The 1736-nt window shown below is 43.4% G+C and overlaps 1 protein-coding gene across 1 annotated transcript in view; it reads right to left on the bottom strand.

The window, feature by feature from the left end:
- The window catches only part of ACSF2 (acyl-CoA synthetase family member 2), a 103539-nt gene that overhangs the window by 67454 nt on the left and 34349 nt on the right, over nucleotides 1–1736 (bottom strand). The window contains exon 4 of the mRNA XM_015410737.1: nucleotides 150–203. Coding sequence (XP_015266223.1) covers nucleotides 150–203 — 54 coding nt within the window. The remainder of the gene's footprint in view (nucleotides 1–149; nucleotides 204–1736) is intronic.

The following is a 1736-nucleotide window of genomic DNA, read 5'->3' as shown; positions in this document are numbered from 1 at the left end:
TTCCCTACTGCTCACCTGAGTTTCATTTTTCTATACCTCTTTCCAAACCAAGTTACTCTAACAAACACTATATATAGCCAAATCATCCAGCACTTTCAGAAATGCTGTAGAGACTGCAAAAATCTGTGACTGCAGTAGGTTTTTCATACCTTTTTCAGCACAAAATCCAGCTCATTAGCTTGATATGCTGGGTTCACAGAAACCTGGAAAAATGAAGAAATGGCAAAAGGAATCAAATATTTTATCCTCAAAATGTGTGTTGAAAGACAGGGTTCCCCAATGTGACTTCGGCTGAGCTTTTTAGAAAGTGGGCAGGGCCATTGTAAACCAGGCTGCCCTCATTCAAATGAGGTTTTTCACTGTTACAACAACAGCCACAACTACTGGAGGATCAGGAACACTGGTAAGCACCCAGGCCTTCCTTAGTCTGTGTGTGGTTTCATTCCCCCTTCAGGCTTTCCTTCTTTTTATTCCTCCTCATGTTTGTCCCTCTCCCCTTGGGCTTTCTTTTGCTTCTTTTTATTCCCCTTCTGAAATTCTTTTGCAAAGCAAGAAGAGAAGCATTGCATTTGGCTCCATTGTAGATCTGGCTGCACCTCCTGTATCACCCATTCTTGGGCAGTGCTCACTACCCTCTCTCAAAATTCTAAAGGCTCCCACAGGATTGAAAAGGTTAGGGACCTCTGCTGTAACACAATGATAGGCTGGGTCGAGAAGTCAGAGATCCTATATTACTGAGTTTGTAAAATGAAGCATGCAAATTTGGCCAATGTTAGAAACCCCATTCATAATGGGATTATGCTTGTACATCTATGAAAAAAATGGTGGCTGAGCACCAAAAATGCATTTGTGTGTTCAAAGATAACACAAAAATTGAAGACACACCAGAATGCAATTGTATATCCACTTTCTTGCATCAATCTATAACATTTTACACACAAATTTAAAAGTATATTTCTGTCCTTTGTGCATGATCACCAATAGAGAAGAGAAACACAAAAGCACTGCAAGTGACACTTACAAAATCAGTCTTAGATAGGGATGGGCACGAACCGGGCCAAACCATGAACTGAACCACAAACCAGATCGAACTGGGAGGTTCATTTGCGAACTGAACCAGTCCGTGGTTTCTGGCCCTGCAAACCCCATTGAAAGGGACCGCAGTCCCTTTAAACAGGGTTTGCAAAAAGCCAAAAACAGCTGAGCGACTGGGACCAGCCTGCTCCCCACAGCTGTTTTGGACTGTCTTCTGTAGACCTGTTAAACTTTAATGGGACTGCAGAATGCAGCCCGAAACAGCAGAGAGGTGGGGAGCACCTCCCGGCTGCTCAGCTCTATTTGCAGCTTTCACAGGGAACAGAAAGCAGGGTTTAAAAGGGACTGTAAACCCCTGCTTTCTGCTCTATCCATGCACCACCACAAACCACCACAAACTGCTTTGAAAGTTCATGGAAGTTCGTGATGGTAGACCTGTCACGAATTTCTGTTTGTGAACCACAAACGGCAACATTCATGACGAATTTAGCTTTGTGGTTTGGTTTGTTCCCATACCTAGTCTTAGATGGATAGTATCAGAGGGTTGCTGTGTTGGTCTGCAGTAGAACAGTTAGATTCAAGTGCTACCTGACAAAGGGAGCTTGCATTCTCAAAAGCTTACACCCTGAAAATCTTGTTGGTCTCTAAGGAGCTACTGGTCTCAGATCTAGCTGTCTTAGATGGAGACCAATTCCACACTG

Source organism: Gekko japonicus, unplaced genomic scaffold (assembly GCF_001447785.1).
Source record: "Gekko japonicus isolate JY-2015 unplaced genomic scaffold, Gekko_japonicus_V1.1 scaffold15, whole genome shotgun sequence".
NCBI classification, from domain to species: domain Eukaryota; kingdom Metazoa; phylum Chordata; class Lepidosauria; order Squamata; family Gekkonidae; genus Gekko; species Gekko japonicus.
The sequence above is the reverse complement of the archived record's forward strand: the minus strand, read 5'-3'. Positions and strand labels throughout refer to the sequence as shown.